Source organism: Condylura cristata, unplaced genomic scaffold (assembly GCF_000260355.1).
Source record: "Condylura cristata isolate star-nosed mole 26May11 unplaced genomic scaffold, ConCri1.0 scaffold00009, whole genome shotgun sequence".
NCBI lineage: Eukaryota > Metazoa > Chordata > Mammalia > Eulipotyphla > Talpidae > Condylura > Condylura cristata.
In genome coordinates this window covers 20568835-20569754 of record NW_004567110.1, presented here as the reverse complement: position 1 = coordinate 20569754, position 920 = coordinate 20568835, and the positions used below count along the sequence as shown (strand labels likewise).

Below are 920 nucleotides of genomic sequence, written 5' to 3'. Positions count from 1 at the left end.
AACAAATAGTATTTAAGATGTTTAATAAATATTAAATGAATAATCAGATGAATTTATAGGATTTTAAACATTTTTGGTGATTATAGAATTATTTCAGCAGTTCATACTATTTAGGTGGAAAGTATATAAAAATAAAGAAATACCTGTAACTTGGTAATACCTGAGAAGACAAACTAGATATGAATATGTATGTACATAAATACACACAAGCTCTATGAAGACTGAAAGTACAATTACCTTTGATTTTCTCTGACATGATTTCATCCTTATTTTCTTCCAGATCTTGATCAACTTGAACAAACGTGAAGGACTTGTAGGAGACAACCATCAGACCATTCCCATCTGACTCAATAGCAGCATAATGTGGTACTGACTTGCCACGGAGAATATCACGCTTAATAATTTCATATTTGTTACTTCCTATAAGAAAATCAAATATTTGAAAACAAAATTACAAAGTATGAAAACACTCGGGAAAATATATAATTTAAATATTCCTATGTACTTCTAAAGGGCACAGTATTGACTGTTACATGAACAGAAAAGAATTTACAACTTTCTGGAAAAAAATTCCTATTTTAATATACTGGGTATAGTGAAATTTGCTCTGGATTGTACTAATCTGGTAGCTGATAGATATAAACTATGTAGGTAAAATTATATAAAACTTGTATTAACTCATCAGATACACCAGTCATATTTAAAGTGCTCCAGCTGCTTTTATGCTCAATGGCACACATATAAAACATGTCCATCTGGCAGAAGTTCTATTCAACAGTACTGCCAGAGATCTGGAAGCTGACAAACTTGAAATAGGAATGTTAGGCATCTCCTGAAAAGAAGATAAAGGAAAAGTGTGATGTGAATTATTTTCTGCCCATTCTAGCTTCTAGTAAGGGTTTCTTAAAAGTAATTGTTTA

The 920-nt window shown here is 30.8% G+C and overlaps 1 protein-coding gene across 1 annotated transcript in view; it reads right to left on the bottom strand.

Moving 5' to 3' along the window:
• Nucleotides 1-920, bottom strand: part of NUDCD1 (NudC domain containing 1) — a 39423-nt gene that overhangs the window by 13600 nt on the left and 24903 nt on the right. Inside the window, exons 4-5 of the mRNA XM_004680001.2 lie at nucleotides 808-832; nucleotides 238-420 (exon numbers count right to left, since the gene is read on the bottom strand). Coding sequence (XP_004680058.1) covers nucleotides 238-420; nucleotides 808-832 — 208 coding nt within the window. The remainder of the gene's footprint in view (nucleotides 1-237; nucleotides 421-807; nucleotides 833-920) is intronic.